Below are 26,062 nucleotides of genomic sequence, written 5' to 3'. Positions count from 1 at the left end.
CCACAATAATTGAGGGCATCTACTCTCAGACTGATAAATCAACCCTCAACCTTTGGATCCTTTGGGATTCCTCAGTGCTACTGGATACACAGCACAAACTGTAAACAGAAGTGAGTGCCTCCATGCCAACTGAGCAGAAAATTGAACCCCAACCTATCACACACTCATGACTCCAGGCTTGATTATTTATTGCTGCTCATATCCATGAGTCAAGCTACACACCCTGGAAAAGGTTTAATTGTCAAAAAGCACTGCAGCAAGACAGGTTACTGTGAACACATCACTCTGGTGTGCTGTTCTTTGTGCTGGCTTCCCTTACATAGAGTCAACCTGAATAGAGTTCAGCTTTAATTATACAAGGTTTCTGTTCTGATATTCAAATCCTTTCATGGGATTGGTCCTTGCTACCTGGAAGATCACATTTCTCTCTTTGACTATGACCTCCCACAACAGCAACACTTCATTTGAAAAACAGAACTATCGATCAATACGAGGAGGTTCATGAGAGGAGGAGACAGATATTTCCCGGGAACTGAACCTGTACAACAGTATTCAACCCAGCAAAAGACAGGAATGACTATAGAACTAACACCTTTCAGAACTAAATACAAAACTCATTTATTCAACTTAGCTTTCCCTCAGTTTCTTCACATTGAGACATACAAACTAGAAAGCAAACAAGAGCCTTAGAAAGGAGATGAATAAGAGGTAACACGAAGTACACAAAATAATACACGTATAAAGAAGGAAGATCTGGAGCTTCTGTTCTCTGTCTCAACACAAGAGCACAGAAACAGTCAATAAGAAATTGAGAGGTGGCAAATTCAAAACTATTTAAAAGAAATACCTTTTACACACTGTGTGATTAGATTGTGGAACTCCTTCTCACAGAATGTCACGGAGACAAAGAACCTAGCAAGATTCAAAGTGGAATTAGACATTCATATGGATAGCAAAAATATCAAGAGTTATAGTGCCAACAATTTTTGAAAGGGATATTTCAGGAATTTAGACAATCTCTAACTATTATCTGTTAGGAGGAGACCTTCATAAAGGCCAGATTACCTAGTCTTTGCCTAGTGCAGGTTTTCTTGCACATTCATCAGAAGCACTACTGTTAGAGACAGGATACTGAACTAAATGAACCATGGGTGTGACACAGTATGACAACTCCTTCCCTCTATGTTCCTAAGAAAAACTAAAAATATAAATCAGAGTATTAATTTTTATTATTTCTATTCCTATATAATTAGGAGATGCTCAGATACTATAGCGATGAGGATCAAACAAATTGATAATTGCAATATCCTCCCCAACTTTTCTCTTCTCAACACAAATTTTAATATCCAAAGTTGTAAGTAAACATAAAATGGGCGCTCTAGTTCTCTTTGACTATGTAGTCACTGTATTACTGGGATTTAACTCATTTTAGCATGGATCAGCATTCATGTCATGCTCTCCATCAGTACCCAGCCCGGGCCGGGGAAACTAATGATAAAACCAGTGGACCAAATTTGGTGAGGACTCCTAGTCATGTGCCACCTGAGGCACGTTGCGCATATGCTAAGAAGTTAAAGCACTGAAATACCTGGAGCATGAAAAGGCTCTACATAAAGTGCTAAAATGCTTATTAGAAATTTTTATTTGATAGATAGATACAGGTCTTTGATAGACAGATACAGGTCTGTATCAACAATTCTCTAACAAACATCAAAATGATTATGAAGTCACCGAAGCTTTAAATAAGGAAAGAAAACATGTCATGTGCACCTATACAATACTCCCAGTACAAAGAGCTACTATTTTACTTCTTAAAGGCAGCACAAATACATCCTACAAAATGCATTTTTACAGTTGTACTGGATTTGTAACTTTTAGAATAACTCAACTACATAAGGAAATTAATAAAAGAGAGAGACAAAATACAAAGTCCTACTGTTGCTTGCACCAGTGGAAAACCTGACTTCATGGCATTGTACAAGCATAGGTAAGCAATATATGGCACACAATTTTGGAAAGTGGTTTAATATTTCCGCATATTGTTGAAATGAAAGGATTAACTAAATTAGTGGATACTAATCAGTTTGGATTTAGGGCCTATCACTCAACAAACTGTTTCACTACGATGAAGTGAGCTGTAGCTCACGAAAGCTTACACTGAAATAAATTGGTTAGTCTCTAAGGTGCCACAAGTACTCCATTTCTTCATGGTACTTAGTGGCCTTTCAAGTGGCTAAAATGAATAGTTTATCATTTACGTAATTTTCTTAGTACTGAAAACAGCACTTGAATCTACCAACCACAGGACAACTAACCTCTAGGTTTTCAAGAGTATGTGCGCCAGTGATTTGTCTCTTAGATTGCTAATTTACCTTTGTATGACAAAATTCTTGTTGTTTTATCTGGAGGATGGTGTTCTGCAAAGTCTGGAGTTAGACCCATTATTATTTTCTTTAGATATATTATCAGCGCATGGTTTTAATGAACATGCATATTTTTGTTTCTTTTACCATGAGTTATGGTTTGGGTTTTTTTGTTTTTGAGGCTATCTGGCATCATTTTTTGCAATGGTTTCCAGACATTAGACCTTGAAGGGTTTTTTTTGCTTGGTTCTAACAACCACATACTCAAGGTAATATGGAAATGGGCACCATAGACATGCTTTTAAGAACACCTCTGGCATTTGTTTCTTTTATCTTTTCAAGCTTCCAGTGCATGACTGGAACTCCCAACCTAAGAATTCAGTGATGATACTATCTTTACAGAAAGGATATTCTCTTCCAAAAGCTGAATAAAATCTATTTATAAAAATGTATGTAAATGAGATAACTCAAACTGAGACAGATATAGTAGGAACTATTAATCAGTACAAAGATTGACATGTGTTACAGCATCTTGAACAAAGAGAAGTCATTTTCGTTGTTCATTTGGGCTTCCAATAATCCCTATCAAGCTTTTGAAATTATTAAGACAGTCTGTGAAACAGTTCTCTCCATCATTTCAATTATGCACTTAGTGTTTTTACATCAGAAGCGTCAAACCAACCATTTGACTTTGATAAAGTCATGTAAAATGTAACTCAGGCAGACAAACTCATTGTTCCAACAGCAATACCGCCATATAGATATTTCTATATTGTTGCCCATTTTGAATGTTTAAACAAGTGTACTTATATCCTACTGCTTGAATTCTGATTATTTTTCCTATGGTTTGGAAGTAAACTTAATTACATGGAAACTAATGTGGTCAAATATTTATGATTCATATGGTCCTTTTACTTCCAAACATTGTACAAATATTAATAGTCAATATTCTATGAGATGGGTATTATACTACACTGTAATTGTCTCAGAGTGCAGCGATACTGTATAGTTTTAAATAGACTCATAAATTAACACAAATTTATACAATCTGATTGGTAGAGGGGCTCTGATCTGCATGATGACTACACTTCTCAACAACAGTATAGCAATTATATAAAATCCCATCCTTTCAATACTCCCTAGCCTACACCCACAAATGTAGATGCCTCAACTTTTGGCCATTCCCACTGTGGCCAGAGTTTTTTCCTAACTCTCTTGATTTTTAGTTTATGCACTGAATCACAAGAGGTTAGACAGAAGAAAAATACAAGGAATATAATAATGGTGGATGTTCTGATTATCCACAGAAACATTAGTACTTTTCTGTACCCACCTAATGGCCTCAAGGATAACATGGGGCAATTACGTCCTCAGATTAATTATTCACTGTGTAGAAGTATTTTCTTTTATAGTTTTTAATGTGTTGCCTTTCAATTTAAGTGAATGTCCCTTTGTTCTTATCGTATGATAAAGCATAAAAATGAAATCCTCATATTTCTTTATATTATTGTTTTATAACAGGGTTGATTGAGTTAGATCAAAGTGATTTAAATCACCAATTTTAATCATGATTTAGATCAGGAAGCAGAAAATCTATTACTTAAATAATCAATTTTATCACAATTTGCATTTGCACAACAGTTATTTTTCTGAAAGACAGGTTAATTCTCACTGGATGGTAACCATTAAAACACGCTGATTTGCAATTAAATATAATCTTTGCACTAAATTTAGTGCTTTTTTTTCTAACAAGGAGGACACACAATAGCTATTCATATTTAAGCAGCATAGCTTAACTTTTTACTAAACGATTAATTTTTTGAGATTTTTGTCAAGTTGGATATGGACAGAAATTCAAATTCAATTAAAAACTACCTTAAGTGTGCTAGATCCATAAGAAAAAAGTCTGTCGAAACATATTTTTAGATACAAAACAACTGATTTATTAAACAGAAGGAGATATTATTTGTAGTTAGCAAATTGGACTGATTGTTTCTGGTCACCACGGCCTTCAAGACTTGAAACATAGTGAATCTCATCCTCTCATACAAAGCATTTATTCAGCGATTGTAAGAGGAAGGAGCTTTCCTAATTTTTCAACTAGCAATTAGCTTCTTAACTCTGAATTAACTAGTTATTGACCTGAACAAGTTGAATAAACTGAAATTAAGATAACATTCTCTACATCTGTGTTCAAGATACTTAGTGATTTCCATCACTTCAGTGGTCTGACTTTCTTTAAAACTTTGCAACAAACCTGTACTGCTTTAAATCAAATACATAAAGATATTAGAATATAATAAATGTACACATTAATATAGGTTGTCAATTTCAAATATTTGTTTAAATAAACCTATATTAAATTTAAAGTTTGATTTGTATTTAAATCAATTTTTCATCTACTCTGTTTTATAAACCTATATCACACCCAATCTTATTCATCTCCTCTACATTAAACACTTTACGCATACTTCTAGTGATCATTTCATCCATCTCAAGACCCTTTCAAGTTCTGCTCTCTTTTCAGAAATGATTACCAGAACTAACGGTGAAGGCATATGAATTACATTATGGAAGCCCACCAGTCTATATATTGTATTTCAGTTGAAAACAGTTTTGCACTTCAAGCAAATTCAACCACTTTCTTACATATAAAGAATACAATATATCCACTTGAAAATTATGGCACTTGAAGAACAAAACAAATATTCTGAGGATTTGTATTTAAAAAAAAAAAAAGGCCCATTTATAGGTTAAAGTTAAATTTAAGTGAGTCCTTTAAGAAATCTGGCAGCCTGTATCAGACCATTTTGTCCTAAATTATCTTAATGAAGTAACAGAAACTTTGCAGCAGAGCATGGCAGCAAGGTTCCCCAAACAAATCAGCAGGACCCAGTTCAGAGAAGTTTATCAAAATGAGTGCTAATAATTTATTCTACATAATAAAAAAACAAGCTAAAGAACAACGACAACAATGGATACTTTTCCATTACATCAGTCCATTTACTCATTCAAAGTACTCTATAAGTCTTGTAACTGGCCCAGTTTCCCCCATGTGACCCTTCCTCACCTGCCCTGCAACTTACTCTGCCTCTGGACCTAGGAGTTTTATAGAATGCTTCTTTACCCAGAACCCTTTGCACAGCAGAAGGGAAGTCCCTCTCTGGGTGACTGACAGTTTGACTAGACAATCGGCTCTTTTCCCTCACTCCTGGTTCTATAAAGTCTTTATCCCACTATATTCTTCAAACTTTCAGTATGCAGTAGAACCTCAGAGTTACAAACAACCTCCGTTCCTGAGGTGTTTGTAATCCTGAACAAACATTATGTTTGTTCTTTCAAAATTTACAATTGAACATTGACATAATACAGCTTTCAAACTTTACTATACTTAAGAAAAATGCTGCTTTTAAATGAAATAAGCACAGAAACAGTTTCCTTATCCTGTCAAATCTTTTTTTAAACTTTCCTTTTTTCTTTTTTTAGTAGTTTACATTTAACACGGTACTGTTCTATACAGTATTTGCCTTTTATTTTTGCCGGGTTGGGGGGTGGTCCTGCTGCCTGATTGTATACTTCCGGTTCCAAATGAGGTGTGTGATTAACCAGTCAGTTCATAACTCTGGTGTTTGTAACTGAGGTCCTACTGTAGTTAAAATCCACTAAGATCTAGCTCAGCAATTCTCAGCTGGCTGGGTGCCCTGCTGAGGTGAGTCGGGAGGTGGAGATGGCACTCCCTCCCTGGACCCCACCATGCGGAGGTGGCTCAAACCCCACTGGCACCTGCCCCCATCCTAGAAGTCAAACTACACCTATGCCCAAGGCCTCTGCCCCAAGCGACACCCCCCACCAGACCCTGGAGTTTTTATAGCATGTCAAGGGGTGCCTCACAGAGAAAATGGTTGAGAACCCCAGACAGGGCAACGTAGCCTGTGAACTCTTTCAAAACGCCTGCCACCTGCTATTATTCTCACTAGGATTGAGGCAAACTGGAATACATAGTTAAGACATCCAAACAACAGAACACCACCCTGTAGTGACATGGGGGTGGGGGTGGGTTAAAAAAGTCTAAAAATCATTTTAATCTAATCTGGTACTACAAACACTATTATGTACTAGTCACAATTCTACGGTTACTGCATGGCACCATGACGAGTTAAAGCTGTTTGAGTACCTTAACTGTGTATTTCCACACCTTAACATGTTTGAATTTCTTTTAAGTTTGATCTTAGGCCTGCATTTCCTGGGGTTATAACTTTTCTTTTGGGGATAACAAGATCATTGTGATGTTTCTGGCCTTTAAAAAACTGGGTACTGGTTAAGGTACCTTAACTCCAGTTTAATAGGTTTTTTTTTTTTTTTTTTTTTTTTTACTTGGACATAATATATAGCAGCAAGATATGCTCAGTATTTTCTATCCCTTTATTATACATACAAAAGTTGTATTTTGTATATCTCTGCTGCACAATGATCAGATATTTTATTAAGCTGCCCACAGCAACACCCAAATCTTTAATTTAAAAGTGAGTTTAGCAATCAATTATGTGTACATGTAGCTCAAATTATTCCCTCCACTGCACGTTTCCTTATTACCATATGTTTGCCAACATGGACTTTCACGTGACATCAGGCTGCTCATTCACCTAGCACAGCTCTGACGTTCCATACATTCTTTTATCATCTTGGCTATCCTTAAAGACTGTAGCATCTGAAAACTTTGCCACCTCCCTGTTCACTCCCTTTTCCAAATCCCCAGTTAAAAGAGTAAATACTAGTCCCAGCTCAAACCGCTGGGCACCATAAACTCTCTTGCCATGTTGAAAATTAACCACATATCTCAACTTTTTGTTTTTTGACTCTTAGCCAGTTTCTACTTTGTGACAGAATTCCACCTCTTTCCCTGAAACGACTCAGTTTATTCAAGAACATTTTTTTCATTGATTTAGTCAACAGCTTTATGAGAATCCAGCGCAGCTGTGTTTCCATTCCCCCGGTCTCCGCTGTTTTTGTAGTCACAACCGAGACGTTCTACCCAGGCCAGCATGTAGCCAACATGTCAGCTTCGGCGCTGTTTACACACTCAGTCTGCCTGCCTTCCAGACACACTCCGAAATGGCAGCGGGAAGCCAGCGGTAGCAGCCGAGCGGCGGCCCGGCCAAGGGAGAGCGGCACACGGCGCAGCCCAGCCCCTCTGCCCACGGGTCTGATCGCAGAGCGGATATCGCGGCGGGCCGCCTGCCGCGTCCCGTGCGCACCAACCTGTTGGGACACATTCTTGAGGATACCGTGTCCGCGCCAGGAATGCAGCCCGAGGAGCCCCGCTGCCATCTCCGCGCCGAGCGGCGGGCTGGGGCTTCCCTGGGATGCCTGCCGGGGCCCGCTCCCCGCGGCGGGCTGCTAGCATCCTCCCCGCTCCGCGCCTGGCAGGTCTCCCTGGCAGGGGCCCGGCCGCCAAGCGAGGGCGCCGCGGGGCGAGCACCGGAGCCAGTTCTCGGCAGCCTCGCCGCGGCAAGCGGCGGCGGGTCCCGCGGGGCCGAGCGCGCCCGCAGCCCCGCCCCGGCCCCGCACTCACCCTTGGAGTAGAGAGACTTGGGGGACTCGAGGTCGAGGTCGGCGCTGAGCAGAGAGATGAAGTCCGAGGGCATCGCAGCTTCGCGGCCCGGCAGGGGCTGGGGGGCCGCCGGGAGGAGGGGCGCTGCTGCCTCCGCCGCCCCGGCGTGGGGAGGGGAGACACCGGGAGCCGAGGGGGCGCGCCGCGCTCACTGCGGGCCGGGCTAGGCCAGGGGCTTCACGCGCTGTCAGGATCGGGCTCCGCCGCCGCTGACAGGAATCCGGCCGCTGCCAACGGAACGATCCAGACCGCCCCCTCCGTTACTGCTCTGCGCATGCGCCAACCGAAAGGGCTCCGGAGGGGTGGCGCACATCGAGAACTACTGAGCGGGCGACTTGCGCACGCGCTCCGGAGGGGAGACGAGGGAGGGGGCATAAGGATGGGAACAGCCGCAGGTCAGATATTGTACGCATGCGTAGACTGACCCAGTCAGGCTTTGCCCATTTTGACTCGCTCGTTGGGTCATTCTGCGCATGTGCGTGCCTGCCCACGGGCCCCTTGGTGAGGGGTCGCGTGCTCAAATACCAAGCGGCCCACGAGTGAGGTTCTACGCCTGCGCAGTTTCTGGGCGCGGTGGGAGGGAGTACTACCAGCGAGGGAGTAGCTGGGTCCGTGTGACTGACGGAGGGAGGAAGAGAGAAGAGCCTCAGCTGAGGAAAGAGCGACGCTTCTAGAACACCTGAGGGGGCAGGCCCGACCCACGCCACGGGGGGAACCGGCCAGACCAAGGGGGCTCCTGAATGGGCAGGGGGCCGCGCCGCGCTCGGGGCCATCCAGCGTGCGGAGGGGACAGATGGAGAATCCAGTTAGCCCCTAGGTAGGGGGCTCTTACCTTGTGCCTCACGCAGACATGGGAGGACGCGGTGACTCTAGAGTTGCCAACTTTCTCATCGCACAAAACCGAACACCCCCGCCCCCCAGCTCCTGCCGCCCCCGCTCACTACATTCCCCCTCCCTCACTTTCGCTGGGCACGGGGGGCGGAGGGGAGGGCTCTGAGGTGGGGCCAGAGATGGGGAGTTCAGGGTGTGGGAGGGGGCTCTGGGATGGGGCAGGAGGTTGGGGTATGGGCTTACCTCTGGCAGCTCCCGTCAGCCACACAACGGGGGGGCTAAGGCAGGCTTCCTGCCTGTCCTGGCACCGTGGACTGCACTGCGCCGTGCCCCAGAAGCGGCCAGCAGCACGTCCGGCTCCTAGGCAGAGGCCTGCAGGTGGCTCTGGGCGCTGCTCTCCCCCACAGACACCGCCCTGCCAGCTCCCATTGGCCAGAGTACAGAGCCGGTGCTCGGGTAGCACGCGGAGCCCCATGGTGCCTCCCCGCCTAGGAGTCAGACCTGCCGGCCACTTCCAGGGCGCAGCACAGCGTCAGAACAGGTAGAGACTAACCTGCCTTAGCTGGGCAGCACCATTGACCGGACTTTTAACGGCCCAGTCGGCGGTGCTGACCAGAGCTGCCAGGGTCCCTTTTCCACCAGGTGTTCTGGTCAAAAAACGGACACCTGGTCACCCTAGGTGAATCTCCTGGAACTGTGTAATCATTGTAGCTTGACAAGCATGAAGCAGCTCCTCTCTGACCCTGTGCAGCTCTGGGGCAGGTGTAGTGAATGCTAGTCAAATGGTCTCTGGTGAAGTAAGGCCCCTTTTTGTTGCACATTTGGCCACATTGACTAAACCATCCCTGATTGGGGAATGAAAGAGGTAAAAGCAGAACAAGAGGGGAATGCTAGCTGCTACCAGGCAAAGGTGAGAAAGAGCTGGAGGACCCGCATAGGTTAGGCTGCAGATCTGTTTTCCTCTTCCTGTGCTATAGCTTTTCACCCTCAGGTACAGACCATAAGAGCTAAATTTTCTCCCCCCAGCAACAGTTTGAAGAAAATCACTCAAAGCTGATTGAAGAAGTTGGAGGAAAACCATTCCAGAGCAGTAAAAAAATGCCACATTTGCTGGAGTTTGAAGTTTATGTCTCTACTTCAAACCTGATTTCCTGTGATACGTTAAAACTTGTCATGGACTGGTTTCCCTTAAAATAGGGAAGGGTTGATAAGTTTTAGGTTAGAATGAAGAAGTTACTAATATTCAACTTGATCTTTTTGTGCTCATCAAGTCAGAATAGTACCTATTATTCTGTCCGTCAACTCTCTGTGAATGGCATCCCTTGTACCACAGTCTACCAGAGCGTTGTGTATCAGCCCATGTGCTGCTAGGTTTTTTCTCTAATTAAACAGGATGTTCCAGGCCTCAATTTCTTGAACTGCTGAATCTGGTCCTAATGACAGTCAGCCTCAGGACTCCTACTAAACAGCTGCTCTGTGAGGGTAGATGCTACGAAGGCCCCAAAATTACTATTTGTTTTTAAAACTAACTCATTCTTTACAAAGATATCATGCTTGGTCCTGCTCCATACAACTAGTTGGTATCTTATATCCCAAATAAATTATATGTACATAAGGTGTGGGTAAGAGAGCCCTTTCCTTGAAAGGTGAAAAAATGCAAGCGAATGGGTGACCTATCAAAGAAAAACGAAACACTGAAAAAAGAGGGGGTCAGAGACAGACAATAGTTCTTACTATTTAGCCTTTTCTAAATTAAGTGTTTTCTGAGGCTTGTCTGCCTGCTGTATAAAGGGGAGCCAGAGTATTCAACTCCTTCACAGAGGACATAACCTAGATGGCATCACAAAGCTGATGGGACGTTTCTCACAACCATAATGTTGATATTATCCCTATCAATCAATTCAGGAAAGGGAAAAAGAGAAGAGGTAGCACCAAGTGGTGGTGGGGGGGGGGGGAGCGTTGTGCACGCTTGGCAAAGAAAACCCCACTTCACGTTTGAGGATCTCAAAGTGCTTTACAAAGACAAATTTACTCTCTAAATAATATCAGAATAAGGAAACTTCAGCACAGAGTTTAAATGACCTGCCTGGGGTTTCACAAATTTGAGCTTAACAAGCAGCTAAGAGGATAGATACTTTTAGAAAAGATATGAGAATTGGGGTGGGGGAATGACACTGCAATTGGCAGTTTTCTCTAGTGAAAAACTTCATTATGCCAAGAGCATGGTATCCTGGCAGATGCAAACTCCTCCTGGGTAAATTTTCTACTAAGAGGGAGAAAAACTACTGAGAAAGTAAATAACGGAAGTGTTGAAACTAGTGACCAAAGTATACTTGAAATAAACACACTGAAGACTGAGTTCACAGAAGATACGGATTTCAAGAAAGCAAATATTGGGGAATTAAGAAACTTAGTGAATAATAGGTGATGTAAAGTATTAAAATTCACCAATGTGAAAGAAGGCTGAGGAATCTCAAACTTCTTAATTGAGATTACAATTCCTCTGATGAAGAAGAAATATGAGACAACAAGTGTGGATGCACAAGACTCTAGTCCAAAGAAATGAGAACCTGCACTGGGAATGGAAAAGGGAACAAAAGAAGACTATACCATACAAAATTTCAAGGTAAAAGAAGAAAACAAAAAAATACCACTGAACTTCTTCATATTGAGAAGATATGTCTACACCAGGGGTCGGCAACCTTTGAGAAGTGGTGTGCCAAGTCTTCATTAATTTAATGTTTCGCATGCCAGTAATAAATTTTACATTTACAGGGGCCCCCCGATGGAACCCCAGACTGGCAGCGGACTGAGCGGAGCCAGTGGCCAGGACCCTGGCTAGCAGGGGGCTGGGTGGCTGGAACCACAGACCAGCAGCAAGGTAAGCGGGGCTGGCGGCTGGTATCCCAGGCCAGCAGCAGGCTGAGCAGGGCCGATGGCCGGGACCCCAGCTGGCAAAAGGCCGGCAGCCGGAACCCCAGACCGGTAGTGGGCTGAGTGGGGGTGGCGGACAGAACCCCAGACCAGCTCACCCGCTGACAGTCTGGGGTTCCGCTGGTTCCTGCCAGCCAGGGTTCCAGCCGCTCGCCCCACTCAGCCCGCTGCTGACCGGGGTTTCCATTCACCCAGGCGGGCAGCTGAGACCCCGGCTGGCAAGGGGCCAGCGGCCAGAACTCCAAACCATCAGCGGGCTCAGCAGGGCCAGCGGACAGAACCCCAGACTGGCGATGGGCTCAGCCCGCCGCCGGTCTGGGGTTCCGTCTGCTGGCTCCTGCCAGCCGGGGTCTCGGCCGCCAGCCCCGCTCAGCGCACCGCCAGCCTGGGGTTCCGTTCACCCAAGCAGGCAGCGGGCTGAGTAGGGCCGGCGGCTGGGACCCCGGCTGGCAGCAGCGTGTCAGTAAAAATCGGCTCGCATGCCACCTTTGGCACGCATGCTGCAGGTTGCCAACCCATGGTCTACAGTAAGGGCAGCATATTGAATACAGACACTACATGCCCAGCTAGCACAGGTATAAATAGCAGTGAAGACAGTGAGGCATTGCTTAGGTGAGTCAAGTACAGAAATGTCAGAACTCTAGGATGTATACCCCACACGGCTTGCCACATGCCAAAGCAGTGCCTCCCATTTCTATGCTGCTATTTTTGCAATGTAGTTTTCTGCTGCTTCCTGGCTTCTGGAGCTTTTTCCTGCCACAGTGAAAGGCTCTGGCTGGGGGAGAGCAGTGGGAGTTCCTGGAGCCTTCCCTGCTGCCAGAACGTTTCACTGCCGTGTGTAGCCACACACCACCATGTGGACACAGACTGCCTATCACTGCTCCATGTAACTACATATACCCTGTACACTGCTGTAAGTGTGAACAAGGCTGAAGAGAATAAATGAAAAATAAAAATATTTTAAAAGGCATTTTAATGAGCACGTCTAAAATGGTTGAGCTACTGAACTACTTCTCAAAATTCTATCTTTAAACAATGACTAGTATAGAAAAATAAACATCAGACTTCATGAATATAGTGTAACCCCCCTTTCCTCTCTGTTACTTGGGAGCAGGCAACACTCACCTGGGTGCCTGATGCTGTTGACAGTAAAGGAGATCTGGCGTATCCCAGTGATGATGTTGGATAGGTGGGAAACCTCTATCCACCCCTCTGCTGCAGTCCTTTTACTTGTAAAGGAAATTAAAATTGGTGGTGCCTCCACTTAGCTGGGCCCTGTACACACTCAATGGTGTGCCTTGGGAGCCTCAAGGAATAAATCTAAACTAATCCGTGCAATGGGTCTTACTCAAAAACACCAGTTCTAAACAATATACACTTAGATTGGAGTTAACACATCTTTACTTAACAATTTAAGAAAACATGATAGACTGAGATTAAATGTCACCACTAATTTAAATCAGCAGGGGGCAGTTCAATAAATCAATTAACAAATACAGTGTACTGTAGTAAATGAAACTTATTCTAACTTGCGTTTACACTGCCACCATTTACCCCACCTCTGAGTGAACTCTCCTCTGGATTTCAGAGGTCTAAATGCTTGCGTAGGTGCGCTTGAGGATCTTGAAGCTGGGGACAACACTCTTGGTCCAGTGAATCAGTCCAGCCAAGGCAACAAGAGGCAGGGCAATTCTAATTTGGAATCTTTCCAAACTGCACAACCCCTCTGAAGATGGGAATTGTTTTAACCAGATGTCAGGAACCCTGGGTTTGGTTACATAACAAGACCATTCCATCTCTTCTCAGACCCAGACAACCCCTTACAGTCTCTTCACTGTCCCCCTTCCTGGCAAGTACTTTCCCAAACAAGGGTGGTGGCTACTCACATTGCATTCACTGGAGGCCCTCCTCAGTCAGTTCTGGGCACAGCAAGTCTCTGCCCTGGCTCCAGTGAAGCCACCAACAGCCTCTGAGGCTCCCTGCTTGGTCAAAGCCCCTGCAGGCTCTCAGCTGAGCTCCATCGAGCAATCTCAGCTCCTCTCCCAAAATGGAGCCCACTGCATGCTCTACCTGGCTGCGTTCCCAGTAGAAGAGGAAGTTAGTTTCTTTCTCTCTCTCTTGTTCTCCCTCCCTCAAGGCATCATGGGAATTGTAGTCTCCAAGGCTGGATTGCAACACTCAGGATCTTTCCAACTGGAACACTCCCAATTAAATTCAGAGGCCTCTATACTAAAGGGTGCCTACATTAGCTGTCAATAAAAGCATGTAAGGAAAGACATGGGAAAACTGACTATTCATCGAACTGTACAAATAAACAGGCCCAGAATCTCGGGGATCTAAGAAGATTAACTAATGAATTTATTGAGCCACTGACAATTAGTTTTATCAAATCTTGGAGGAGGAAGAAAATAGACAAATGCAGTAACAATCTTAAAGAGGGCAATATAGAAGCAGTCCTTATACTTATCATCCATTAAAGCTGATTTCTAGGACTCAGGAAAAAAAACTGAACAAAAATAAAAATCTGCCAAACTAATATTATAGTGTTAGGCACCTTAGAAATGTATGTAATAATCTGTAAACACCTTGGTGACACAGAAATCAGGAAAAATATACAATCAAAACCATGCAAAACAAACCTGAGTGCTATCTGTAATCAAAGTAACAAAATGAATCGCCACAGAAGAAATAGTCTATGTTCTCTATCTAGATTTTAGAAAAGAATTTAACAGAGTACCTCTCAAAATTGTACTTGAAAATGTAATTCAACATGTCTTGGGTGTAAGTACCGTCCCACAAACTGAAGTACATCTGAATATAGTCCATAAACAATAAATGGCAATGTATCGCACTGGGGGAAGTGTCCAGAGAGGTGCTTCAAAGTATCTTTAAGACCTGGTTGCCTTTAACTTTCTTTGACGGATTAATGAACTTGAAGGGGTAATAAATAATAGTCAGTTGGGAATAACAACTGCAAACGACAAGGAAGAAGTAATATCAAGGGACCGAGAAAGATTAGAAAATGGGCAAGAAATAGTGCTGGGATTCAGTCTACAAAAGTAGAGCCCAATGCCGTCAGAGAGAACTCATTCACAACACAAATCCACCAGGGAAGGAGCTGTTTCAGAAGCCCTAAGATGAGACCAGACCAATGGTGACAATGGTTAGCAGATTAAATATGAACTTGCAATGGGCTGTTATAGCAAAAATGTTGTTTTTTGTCTGCATGTACAGTTATATCCTGGAACAGGGAGATGAGAATACCTTGGCTCTCAGGAGCTCTGAAATACTGCATTTAGTTCTGATCACCTTTAGTGCTAGAAAGATTAAACAGTCTGAAAAGAATTCTGAGGAAAAAAATGTAGGGGCTGGAGACACTAATTTGTGAGAAGATTAAAAGAATGAAATAAGCATAGCTTGGCTAACCAGTTACTAAGGCTATGTCTACACTGTGAACTAGGGGTGTGATTCCCAGCTCATGGACACATACTTGCACTAGCTCTCATCAAGCAAGCACACTAGAAATAGTATAGCGACAGTAGCACAGCCAGTGTTGGACCACATTGGACCACGTGACCTTGGGAAAACTGTTTCACGTCGCTGTGCTTAATTTAGCCCCTCTGTAAAATGAATTGAATTACTTACATAGTTCATAAGGGTGTCAAGAAGTTTAATGTTTCTAAACTGCTGAGATTCTCAGGTAAAAGGAGCTGTGAAAGGAGTATTAATGCAATTGTATTCCTTAATGATATCAGAAGATACTTTTGAAACTGCAATATTTAAAACTGTAGGGTTGTACTTAGTTAAAAGAAACACCTGTTAACTTCTACAGCACAATTTAGTTAATTTGGTTCTTCTCTTTATAAATACATATCTATTTTATAATTGGATCTTTCTACTATCTGGTGATATGTTAACCCATGTGTTGAATATTCCTCTCCTGATACACTTGCCTGTTTGGGGTAAGTGAGACATTTCTGAGGGGAATTTTGCAAATCATAAGATCAACAAGTAGGCCTCTGGACCCTGCATAGAAGAAACAATGAACAAAACTATTCTGGCCTTTTGGGATGCCAGGCTTACTGGAAGCTACAGAACAACCTTGTTGCTTCATTCAAATCAGTGTATTTTCTAAGGTAGTCCTTTACACAGAATGAGCTCACACATACAGATACAAATTTTAAATCTCAGATATAAAATATACCTTCTGTATTAAGCAGATGTTAGAATTAAAGGATTCAGCAGACCCTAGATTGCTCCAAATTTCCTTTTTTTTATACTAAATTTTACATATTAGTACTTCATTTTTATTAGAATAATCCTTCTTAGTTTTCATTCACTCATGCCTAGGGGGAAGCTCTTCCAGTTCCTGGTAGTGAAGGAAGGAGGATACCAGCAACTGTTCCAGGAGAAACATGGAACTATGAGCTGTGGTCTTGGCCAGCAAATCAAGGAAGATCTACTGTAAGTACCTTTTCCCTTAGACTTTTTAAAATGTTAAGTCTGTGCCTGCTCTGGTACTGATCCAGAGTCTTAAATTTTAAGTTTAATGTGGCTACTGTGCAATCCACAAGGTCATGGAACTGCAAAGCATCTTCAGAGTGGGAGGACACAGAAGCTACACCCACAAACTCATAGGATGTTACATCTAGATCAAAATCTATATCCATTTATTCCTGTTCAAAAATAGGAACTATCTCCTTACCCTCTTCTTCAGAAAGCATATCAGTTTCTACCATCTGAGCTACCAATAGATACGGAAGAAACAGATCTGAGAACTGTTGAGTAACCAGATCCTTAACGGATTAAACTTCACCTCTCCATCCATAAGGAGGGTGATCCAGTAACTGTGGTGGTGGAATCCAATAGGGACTTGAAGACCAGAGCTGCCAGTCTCTCCAGTAGCGGGGATCTGGAAATATACCATAGGAAGAGGAAAAGTATAAGGAGGCACAACTCAGGACAAATCAGGTCTCTTGATTCTTCCTCCATCATCCTCTGTCCTCCATCTCAGATCCACTATGGATCTCACTGGAGACAGCAGTGGAACCTTACGGTGAAAAGAAATAAAGGATGAGAAAGATCTGTCCGTAGGGGTCTTAGGAGGAGGAAACATAAAAGGGTCAGGAAAAAAACTAACAAACAATCTCCTCTGCTCTTCTCCTCTTTCCAGGTGACAATGAAGCAAATTGTGGAACTGAGGAAGACTCTCTTCCTCATTGCCAGATTTTTGTCAGACAGATCTGAGGAACGTTTAGAGCAGGTCTACACTTAAAATTCTGCAGCTGAGCTAAGAGACAGCTTCACCTCCCTGAGAGGCAGTAGCTATGTCATTGAGAGGTCGGAGGTTAGGTCAGTTTTACTGTCCCTCGGGATTGGGGATTTTTCACACCCCTGAGCGACGCGGTTATGCTTATCTAATTTCCGAATGTAGACTTGGCCTTAGGTGCAGGACAGCGGTCATCAGCCACGACTGTTAACATTCTCTTCGAATCTGAGGAAAGTCCGGATTTCAAAGTCAGAATCATAGAGGCTAGGTCAGACTCGGACAGATTCAGGAAGTCTGACGTACAGGATCTGGCATTGCTAACAGTCACTGTCTTCTCTTTCAACTGCTTCTTCAGAACCAATACAGTCAGAATCAATATGGATTTAGGTACCTTAGCAGGCCATCGACCCTTTTCTATCAATGGTATCTTCAAAGCCTTGACAGTTTTAGCTAAAGGATTGGAAACTGGAACTGATAAAGAACCCAATGACTTGGAACTCAACCTTGCTAAAAAATGGGGGGAGGCATAGCTCAGTGATTTGAGCATTAGCCTGCTAAACCCAAGGTTGTGAGTTCAATCCTTGAGGGGGCAATTTAGGGATCTGGGGCAAAAATTGGGGATTGGTCCTGCTTTGAGCAGGGGCTTGGACTAGATGACCTTCTGAGGTCCCTTCCAACCCTGATATTCTATGATTCTAAGCCATCAAAGCCACATCAGGCCTATTAGTTTTCAGATCCAGTGATCTTCCAGAACCGGTTGATTTAGCAGCCAGAGATTCCTTGAGCAGCAGCAATGTCTGTTCTGCCTCTCCTTAATCTGGGAGTGAAAGTCCAGCAAATAGAAAACCCATACAAAAAGTGTCCTTCTACCAGGCACTTAAGGCACCTCATGCATTTATCTGACACCAGGATGACAGCTGGTAATGAAACATTTCTCTTAAAGCTCAACAACAACTTCATCCGCAGTTCCACCATAACACATGGAATTGCCTTATGAAAGTTATATTAAACTATCTATATTCTACTGTACATAAATTACCTTATATAAAAACTATACTAAGAACAACAGCTATAACAAGGCACTATAACTGGAGAAACTCCGGATCTGAAGGACCAGCATAGTTCATTTCTGTCTGGCATAGCAGGTGAAAGGAACTAAGACGGTAGAGAGAGAAGCACCCCCTTAGTCTTGCCCTTGGAACATTCAAAAACACCAAGGGGAGAGTCAGATGGGGCTCACATGCGCTCCAACAGGCACTGCTTGGAGAAGGTTCTACTGTTGGGCACCACAAGGTGGCAAAGTGCCCCACAAGTGGGAATATGCAGAGCCACTCAAAGAATAAACATGTGTCAGTACTATCTGGCCCATACTGGAACAACTAATATGTCTGGGTTCTATCTTTTTCACCACAGGTGGGATTAAAGGAAACAATGAGAATATATAAGGTTCCTCTATGCTCTGCTCTCAACAAAAATACATGGGTGATAGTCTGTCCATCCCTGCTCTGAAGCAGAACAAGAGAAACTTTGCACTGCTGTTTGACAGGAAGAGGTCTATAGATGGACAGTGCCACTTCTTGAATAGACAGGTAGTCAGGAATACTGGCTAGCAGAGGGGATGCTGCTGCAAACATTTCTACTGGTCTGGGAAGCAGATACAATAACAAAGCTGTCTTACGAGAGAGAGAAAGGTGAGGAGGAGTCTTATGGCTGATCTGTTAAATCTCCAGACTCCCAAGGGTAAGAGGAAAAACTCTGCCATGTCAGTAAGGCTACACAGGAAGAGAGACTGAAGTGGGATACTTAAAGAGACTGCAGCAACTGAAAGAGAACAAGAGCCCTGGGATGTCCCTCTGTGCTATACAAGCTGTCCCAAGAAGCCTCTCAGTTTTCCCCAGGCAGTTCCAAAGCCGACCAGGACAGCCCATGGAACTGAGATCTCAGCTAAGGCTCTTCGCCATCTAACGCTCTGGATCAGAAGAGGGTGCAGGCAAGGGCATGACTATATGTTCCAGTAATGGAATACTAGCCACATATGAAGGAGAGGAAGTTGGGATCCTAGAGATCATCAACAGCAGACAGAGCAGGAGAAGCCCTTGACACCATTGTGTGAGGGCAGACAGCTCATCCACACAGTCTGTGGACTAATTGGGATGTTTTTCTTCTGGGAAGGAGCCACGGGTGGTGGGTGACCCACTGGCTTGGGGAGACTAGCCCACCAGTCCCGTCCTTTCTGTCCGAGGCGGCCCCGCCCCTTCCGCACCCACTCGAGCCCAACCCAGAACCCCTTCCCCCACCAAGGCCACTGGCCACTGCCCCAAGCTAGCATCCCCAGCCCCAGAGAGACTGGAGGCCGGGCAGCACGGTCCCAGCCCTCTCCCTCACCCCAGAGCGCCAGGAGCCAGGAAGTGTGATCTCATCCTCGCCACTGGCCAGCCCCGGAGCACCGGGAGATCCGGCAGTGCGGCCCCAGATCCACAGTCCCAGAACACCGGGAGGCCAGGCAGTGCGGCCCCAGCCGCCCGGCCCCAAAGTGCCGAGAGGCCAGGCAGCGCAGCCCCAGCCTCCCTAGCCCCAGAGCACCCAATGGCCAGGCAGCGCAGCCCCAGCCTCCCCAGCCCCAGAGCACTCAGTGGCCAGGCAGCGCAGCCTGGGGCTAGGGAGGTTGGGCCCGCGCTGCCTGGCCACTGGGTGCTCTGGGGCTGGGGGGGGGGTTGGGGCTGCGCTGCCTGGCCACTGGGTGCTCTGGGGCTGGGGGGGCTGGGGCTGCGCTGCCTGGTCACTGGGTGCTCTGGGGCTGGGGCCGCACTGCCTGGCCACTGGGTGCTCTGGGGCTGGGGGGGGCTGGGGCTGCGCTGCCTGGTCACTGGGTGCTCTGGGCTGGGGCTGCACTGCCTGGCCACTGGGTGCTCTGGGGCTGGGGGGGCTGGGGCTGCGCTGCCTGGCCACTGGGTGCTCTGGGGCTGGGGCCGCACTGCCTGGCCACTGGGTGCTCTGGGGCTGGGGGGGCTGGGGCTGCGCTGCCTGGTCACTGGGTGCTCTGGGGCTGGGGCCGCACTGCCTGGCCACTGGGTGCTCTGGGGCTGGGGGGGCTGGAGCACCCAGTGGCCGGGCAGTGCAGCCCCAGCCCCAGCTGGGACCATGATGGCACAGGGAAAAGATGGCCACCTGCAGAGCGGGAAGCAGATGGAGGAGGACTGGGGGTGGAGTGTGGGTGGGTCCACACCTGGCTGTTTTGGGAGGCTCAGCCTCCCCCAGCCTCTGATACCCGCTGCCTATGGAAGGAGCTAAGAACTCCATAACAGAGGAATCCTGAGCACTTCTTTCAGGTTTTGAGGGCAGCCAGGGGAGGCACTGTGGCATCTTCTAAATGCACATGGGATATGAGGGAAGGTCCTCTCCTAGATCGTTAACTGGTTAAAAGATAGGAAACAAAGGGTAGGAATAAATGGTCAGTTTTCAGAATGGAGAGAGGTAAATAGTGGTGTCCCCCAGGGGTCTGTACTGGGACCAGTCCTATTCAACATATTGATAAATGACCTGGAAAAAGGGGTAAACAGTGAGGTGGTAAAATTTGCAGATGATACAAAACTACCCAAAAGAGTTAAGTCCCAGGCAGATAGTGAAGAGCTACAGAAGGATCTCTCAAAACTGGGTGACTGGGCAACAAAATGGCAGATGAAATTCAATGTTGATAAATGCAAAGTAATGCCCATTGGAAAACATAATCCCAACTATACATATAGAATGATGGGGTCTAAATTAGCTGTTACCACTCAAGACAGAGATCTTGGAGTCACTGTGGAGAGTTCACTGAAAACATCCACTCAATGTGCAGCGGCAGTCAAAAAAATGAACAGAATGTTGGGCATCCTTAAGAAAGGGATAGATAATAAGACAGAAAATATCGTATTGCCTCTGTATAAATCCATGGTATGCCCACATCTTGAATACTGGGTGCAGATGTGGTCGCCCCATCTCAAAGAAAGATATATTGGAATTGAAAGAGGTTCAGAAAAGGGCAACAAAAATGATTAGGGGTATGGAACATCTGCCATATGAGGAGAGATTAATAAGACTGGGATTTTTCAGCTTGGAAAAGAGATGACTAAGTGGGGATATAATAGAGGTCTATAAAATCATGACTGGTGTGGAGAAAATAAATAAGGAAGCATCATTTATGCCTGATGACACAAGAACCGGGGTCACCAAATGAAATTAATAGGCAGCAGGTTTAAAACAAACAAAATAAAGTATTTTTTCCACACATTGCACAGTCAACCTGTGGAACTCCATGTAAGAGGATGTTGTGAAGGCCAAGACGGTAATAGGGTTCAAAAAGAACTAGATAAGTTCATGTAGGATAGGTCCATCAGTGGCTATTAGCCAGGATGGGCAGGTATGGTGTCCCTAGCCTCTGTTTGCCAGAAGCTGGGAGTGGGCGACAGGGGATAGATCACTTGATGATTACCTGTTCTGTTCATTCCCTCTGGGGCACCTGGCATTGGCCACTGTCGGAAGACAGGATACTGGGCTAAATGAACCTTTGGTCTGACCCAGTAGGGCAGAGACTTTGACGGCTGTCTCAAATGGTATGTCTACACTGCAATTAGACACTTGTGGGCGCACAGGTGGGGGTGACACAGGCTCGCAGGGATTGAGCTGCAGGGCTGTTTTATTGTGGTGTAGACATTCTAGCTTGGGCTGCAGCTCAAGCTTTGTTACCTTCCCACCTCACAGGGTCCTCAAGTCTGGGCTCCAGCCTTAGCCCAGACATCTACACTGTAGTTAAACATTCCTGCAGCCCAAGGCCTGTGAGCCCAAGTCAGCTGGCATGGGCCATCTGTAGGTTTTTAATTGCAATGTAGACATAACCAAAAAGTCTTTGCACTGATAGCCTCATGGCATGGCACCAGCATCTTCTTGACTATGGAAGATCCTGGTACTGAGGGAGGTGCAGGGGTGGGGAGATAGCTGCACTGGCTTAATCCAACACAACAAAGCTCTCCAGTACCAATGGAATCTCTGGTGTCAGTGTAACCCACACACCTCCTGGGTGTGGTGTTCTGTCCCATATAGTGACACTGAGACCACTTAAAGAGAGAGATAAAGTGAGTCTGCTCTGCAGCCTTAGCTACCAGTCAGCTGGCTTTTAGCTCATGCGGTAGAGGCTCATGCACTAAGCTCCAGAGGTGACCGGGGTCTGTCGGGGTTACATCAGCACAGAAGTAGGTGTCTGCTTAGGACCAGGTTTTTTCAGTACTCAGGAAAGATCTGGACCAATGGGATCCTTAGAAGACAATATCTGCTTCTGCACTGATAAAGTTCTGGCACTGGAAGGCTCCCTCTTCTAAGCCAGTGTGGTCTCGTGCCTAATGAAGACTAGGCACTGAAGCCATGGACCTGATCTATCTAATTAAGTGTGGCTCTCAAGCTGATTATTATATATATTGTGGTAGTGCATAGGAGCCTAATCTATACCTTATATACAACTATCTGTCACAATTAATGTTTCCTTTAATCTCTTTAGTTTATTCCAGTCTCATCAAAACCTCTTGTTGTGCGAATATATAAATGATCCTTACAGATAGAAACCTGAATTTTGAAAGGCAGGTGCTTAAAGTTAGCACCTAAATCAAGCCTTTTATTTAGCATGCTGGAACCACTTTGACATCTGGGACACGACTAAAGCAAAATAGTAATTTTGTAGGTCTGGGAGCCTACTCCGACCTCCTTTGGCTACAGGGAGTTGTAGTTTTCTAAGGGTATGTCTTCACTACCCGCCGGATCGGCAGGCAGCGATTGATCCTGCGGGGATCGATTTATCGTGTCTAGTCTAGACGTGATAAATTGACCCCCGAGCGCTCTCCTGTCGACTCCTGTACTCCAGCGCTGCAAGAGGCGCAGGCAGAGTTGACGGGGGAGCGGCAGCAGTTGACTCACCGCGGTGAAGACACCACGGTAAGTCAATCTAAGTACTTCGACTTCAGCTACGTTATTCACGTAGCTAAAGCTGCGTAACTTAGATCAATCCTGCCCCCCCCCAGTGTAGACCAAGGCTTAATGATAGTCATGGTGATTGAGCAGGGCCCACAGAAAGGCTCTAATAACGTTATTACATTTTTTAAAATAAGATGGAGGGACATATGTGGGTACGTCACTCAGAATATAAAGGGCCCTAACACAAGCCTTTTATAACCTCAGCTGTCTGGTTAAAGGGCAGCATGTAGCTCCAGTGGACTATGCTTTCCAGAAACTAACCAAAGCTCAGTGGTAATGTGTGTCCATCCCACCACAAGTGGGACTGTGTAGAGATCTGGTCCAAAAAGATCCTCCCTTTGTCTAAACTGAGGACTGGCCAATGTTTCCTCCAGAGCCCCTTAGCATTATTCCTCATATTAGCCTTATGGCCTTAATAGGTGTTCCCTACTGCCACCAGGATGGATATTGCTCAACTATGTTCAGCTGGTCTCTCCTTCACAGGAGGGCAGTGTTGTTTTTGAAATCTGTAAGTATACTGAAGTATATTTTACAGACCCGCAACCACCTCTTTTTTCATGCAGCTGCAGGGGAACCCCACCTCAATAGGTAAGGGCCCAAATTTTACCATCATTTAAAATTAAAATACATACACCAAGGAGGGCATAGGTACACCACCTTTATTTTAGAGAGTTTTTGGAGAAAGTTGAGAAGGAGCATTGTTATAGCTGATTCACTAGCTGGCTGAGCTGTTAATTTGTTCCTGTCTGAATGTTTGCTTTTTAACTGTAGTCGTATGTTTTGCTGTTCTAAAATTGAATATTGGGGGTTCTTAAAGCTATACCTTATATACAACTATCTGTCACAATTAATGTTTCCTTTAATCTCTTTAGTTTATTCCAGTCTCATCAAAACCTCTTGTGCGAATATACAAATGACCCTTACAGATAGAAACCTGAATTTTGAAAGGCAGGTACTTAAAGTTAGCACCTAAATCAAGCCATTTTATTTTCATGCAGGTTCCATAAGTTTCAGAGGGAGCTATGGGTGTGGCCACTTCTGCTGAGGAAGCTAAAGATGGACTCAAGTGCCTAATTTTAGGAACCTAAGTTTGAAAAATTTGGCCATGGTATTTTTTTTCCTCTTTGAATGTACAGCTCCAACATTTTTTAAACTTTGCATTTAAATAATGTATGGCTTAATTTTCTCAAGATGCACTACCCTAAGTGAGGCTAATATACACATTTGCATTATGGGGTATTAGAGGTTTAGATTTGTAAGCAAGATAATCAAATTAAAACCCCAAATCTGTCTTTATTAGAAATGAGGGGATATTAACTTTTGACATAGTACAGTAGAACCTGCACAGGAGACTACCCTTATTAGGCATCCCCCTGTCTTAAAAGACTATGCCAAAATATCCACAAATATACAGAGTACACCTCTGCCCCCCTTTTATTAAGCTGCCTCCACGAAGCAAGCAACTTTTTGCCAAATACCTGAAGTCACTCAAGACATATTTCACTGTACATAAAATGAGGAAATAAGAAATGTTACCTTCTGAGGCTATGAAGTACTTGGAGAAAATAATCTTAGCACATTTTATTAAATTAATTTAAAAGTTTCTGATCAAACATGTTCTTCTGTAAATTCAGACTTTCAGGGGAAATTGTTGACTATTGTTAATTGCTGGGTTCCTTTTATAAAGGAGGAAATAATTATTTTTTAAAAATCTCCTGGAAAAGAGCGGTTGTGACAAATCTTAGAACAGTATTTCAGTGCCCCCTCATTAATCAAAGAAAATCCAGAGTTAGTGAATTTAATTATTTGCAAGATGCTTCCCTTGTCTGTATAACTGTCTTGTAATGAAGAGGTCAAGTGATTTTTTTTTTAATCGTTCCAAAATAAAAAAAACTGTTTTCTTCTCAATCATGTTCTCACACTCTTTATAAATTGGATCCAGCTCTTAACAATATTTGCCAAACTTGAAAAGAGACTCAGATGTTCATCTTAGAACATCTTGAGGGGTTTTAGCTTCCGTTTTGCAGCTTTAGAAGCAATACAAATGTTTAGCATACTCCTTCTTATAGATCTCTAAAATAGCTACACAGAAGTGTAGCGCAGCCTCTGGTGCCTCGCCAGCCCTTCATGCACAGGCACACATAGCTCTCAGGGATGGGATAAAGCCATTACACCTATACAGCCACCTAGTCGTTAAATAATAACGTCCTGAAATAAGCTTTTGAACGATTTTTCACCTATTGAATTCTTTTATTCTAGTGTTTGGGTCCTACTAGCTCTCTGATCAGGTATGTAGACGTTAGCAGTCCTGGTCACTTACCTCCAACAGGAATGGCAGGTGTGTGGGTTCCTCTGGAGAGAAAATTCCATGGATAAACAGGCCGTGGAGCTGCACAAAGGACCCTCTCGTCCCCCAAGAGTGAACGCATCACTTCCAATGAGTCAGCCAGGTTCTGCCATAGGGAGCTGTGAGACTCTCCAGGCTTCCACTCTGCTTGGTGGCAGTTTGGCTCCAGCATGCCAGAGTTCACAATTCAGCCAGAGCTGTCAATTCACCGCAGAACAAGCTCAGCAGGGAAATTCCTTTGGGGTTGTCACAGCCTAAATGCTACTGAGACTGTTCCTGGGTAGAATCTTTAACTGTTTGCCACAATCTTCTTTTCCATGAGTCAGCCCAGTATGTAGTCCTAATGGTCACAGCTGAACAATCCTTGTGAAGCTCCACTCTTCACACTAGGGATAACTGCTAGCATCAGTGGCTGATTCAAGAGATTTCCTGTGTTCAGCTGTATGAACCTGACTGGCAAGTCAGAGCTGTAGCTGTTCCAAGTTAAACATGCTGGCCCTTCTGCCTCTTATCCTCTCTAAAAATTAACTCCTTACAAAACACTGTTGGTGCCAGAAAAGCCTCAGTATCACCATCTGTCAGCTAGAGAAAAAAGCCCACTGTCTTCAGCAGCAGAAGCTGCACTGGGAGAGAGGCTGTCTGTTCTGCCAGGGTAGAGGTATTTATTGCTGCTCTGCTTATTGCAGCTGTTATTGGGAGCTGATAAG

The 26,062-nt window shown here is 44.6% G+C and overlaps 1 protein-coding gene and 1 long non-coding RNA gene across 6 annotated transcripts in view; one reads left to right on the top strand and one right to left on the bottom strand.

Annotated features, from left to right (window-relative positions):
• NFAT5 (nuclear factor of activated T cells 5) overlaps window positions 1-15,863 on the bottom strand; it is a 152,879-nt gene extending 137,016 nt beyond the window's left edge. Inside the window, exon 1 of one of the 4 annotated variants that reach the window (XM_037877569.2) lies at window positions 13,626-15,863. Coding sequence is in view for 2 of the 4 variants with exons in the window: in XM_043526019.1 (XP_043381954.1) it covers window positions 7,623-7,767 (145 nt within the window). In the remaining 2 variants the exon portion in view is untranslated. Of the gene's footprint in view, window positions 1-7,622; window positions 8,335-8,806; window positions 8,870-13,625 lie in introns of those variants that run through there. The other 3 variants (XM_043526020.1, XM_037877568.2, XM_043526019.1) reach the window with 3 other exon arrangements.
• Window positions 11,594-26,062, top strand: part of LOC122462529 — a 28,141-nt gene continuing 13,672 nt past the window's right edge. Inside the window, exons 1-3 of one of the 2 annotated variants that reach the window (XR_006285118.1) lie at window positions 11,594-11,686; window positions 16,090-16,203; window positions 24,007-24,854. This is a non-coding gene — a long non-coding RNA (uncharacterized LOC122462529). Of the gene's footprint in view, window positions 11,687-16,089; window positions 16,204-24,006; window positions 24,855-26,062 lie in introns of those variants that run through there. The other variant, XR_006285119.1, reaches the window with a different exon arrangement.

Source organism: Chelonia mydas, chromosome 12, assembly GCF_015237465.2.
Source record: "Chelonia mydas isolate rCheMyd1 chromosome 12, rCheMyd1.pri.v2, whole genome shotgun sequence".
Taxonomy (NCBI): Eukaryota; Metazoa; Chordata; order Testudines; family Cheloniidae; genus Chelonia; species Chelonia mydas.
This window is presented reverse-complemented; position numbering and strand designations above follow the sequence as displayed.